The following is a 1,397-nucleotide window of genomic DNA, read 5'->3' as shown; positions in this document are numbered from 1 at the left end:
TACTTATAGGCATTAATTACAGACTATCTATCAGTTCTGTAGCTTATAGAGTCGCTTAGAAAAAGCTTGACATATATAAGGTGAGGCATTTTTCACATCAAAAAAGAATTGACAGAAAATGCATTAGCATGTAGCCATCTTTTTTATATAAATTGCTCATAGCTTCCTTTGAATAAAAACAAATCTACAGAATTTTTATCAAAGTTCAGATCAATAAGGCATAGAAGGTTGCTTTTGCTAGTTGGCAATAGATTGCTAAGAACAGTGTTAGTTATGAAGAGTTTTTGAAGCATAGAATGTCTGTCCCTGGTTTGTAGTGGAGCTTTTAGCCTTTTTAAAGTTTGGTCAAAGTACACAAAAGGCCACCCAAAAGCCTTTTAATTCAGTCCTCGGGACTGTTAAGAGCAAGTAGTGGGTGATTATTAGTGTATTTCTTGTATTCAAGAAAGCAGTGATCATTAACATGAGTGCTATGTTATTATTAATATAAAATGTATTATTAACCATTGAAACAACAAATACTTCAATCTGAGTAATATTTTAACTTAGCAGGCTTCCCCCGAGAGAGCACCATCTTCCCCACCAAGTTCCAAAAGCCCAAGAATATCTTCAGAGACTGCAACTTCACCTTCTGAGACCTCTCAGCCAAGCAAACCTCACCGTGTCATTCTAGTTCAAGAATCTCCGACCCACTTGGCTGCCTCCAACAATAACCTCTCTGTTAGTTCACCCTCCAGTACTGGAAAGGAGGTGAACTCTAAACACAGGCAGTCTCTTAGCTCACCTTCCAGCGCTGAGAAGGATAGAGACAGTAGGATTCTTGATCCAATTAGTGCTGCGTATGCTAATGGTTAGTAATAAAGATATTATAGGCTAATGATTTTACTTTATGATCAAATAATACAGTGTGTGTTTAGAGTTGTCTACTACAGTATATTGGGGTTCCTGAACTCACTGATAGGATGAAATTCTTTCTGAGGATATGTTTACTTACAATTTGATTAATCAGTCAGTTCTTGAGTTTAGCCATAACAGTAACCTTTGCATCTTGTTATTGCAGTGTTTGGTACCTCAAAGCTGGACCTTTCAATTGAGAAGAGAGAGAATGAGTGTGTTCCTATTGACTCAGATGATGACCTCTTTGATATTCCCTCATTGTCAAAAAGTGGTCGCCAAAGTAGCCTTCCTTCAGTTACCACACGGACAAGTTCAACACCTTCTATTATTAGCTATATTAAAGGTAAGTTGAACAGATTTCTGTAGCAAAGTGACATTATTATATTAGTAATAATAGTCAGTAAACATGAAATAAATTTTGCTATACATTACTGACTGCTTCTGGAATAGACCACTCTGAAGTATCATACCCTGTTGAAAAGCATCTGAGAATTTTATGT

The 1,397-nt window shown here is 36.4% G+C and overlaps 1 protein-coding gene across 3 annotated transcripts in view; it reads left to right on the top strand.

The window, feature by feature from the left end:
• Positions 1-1,397, top strand: part of LOC119586487 (ADP-ribosylation factor-like protein 13B) — a 20,121-nt gene that overhangs the window by 16,767 nt on the left and 1,957 nt on the right. For 2 of the 3 annotated variants that reach the window (XM_037935226.1, XM_037935225.1), the window contains 2 exons: positions 553-850; positions 1,061-1,240. In XM_037935226.1, the coding sequence (XP_037791154.1) occupies positions 553-850; positions 1,061-1,240 (478 nt within the window). Of the gene's footprint in view, positions 1-549; positions 851-1,060; positions 1,241-1,397 lie in introns of all 3 variants that reach the window. The other variant, XM_037935224.1, reaches the window with a different exon arrangement.

Source organism: Penaeus monodon, chromosome 21 (assembly GCF_015228065.2).
Source record: "Penaeus monodon isolate SGIC_2016 chromosome 21, NSTDA_Pmon_1, whole genome shotgun sequence".
Classification (NCBI taxonomy): domain Eukaryota; kingdom Metazoa; phylum Arthropoda; class Malacostraca; order Decapoda; family Penaeidae; genus Penaeus; species Penaeus monodon.
This window is presented reverse-complemented; position numbering and strand designations above follow the sequence as displayed.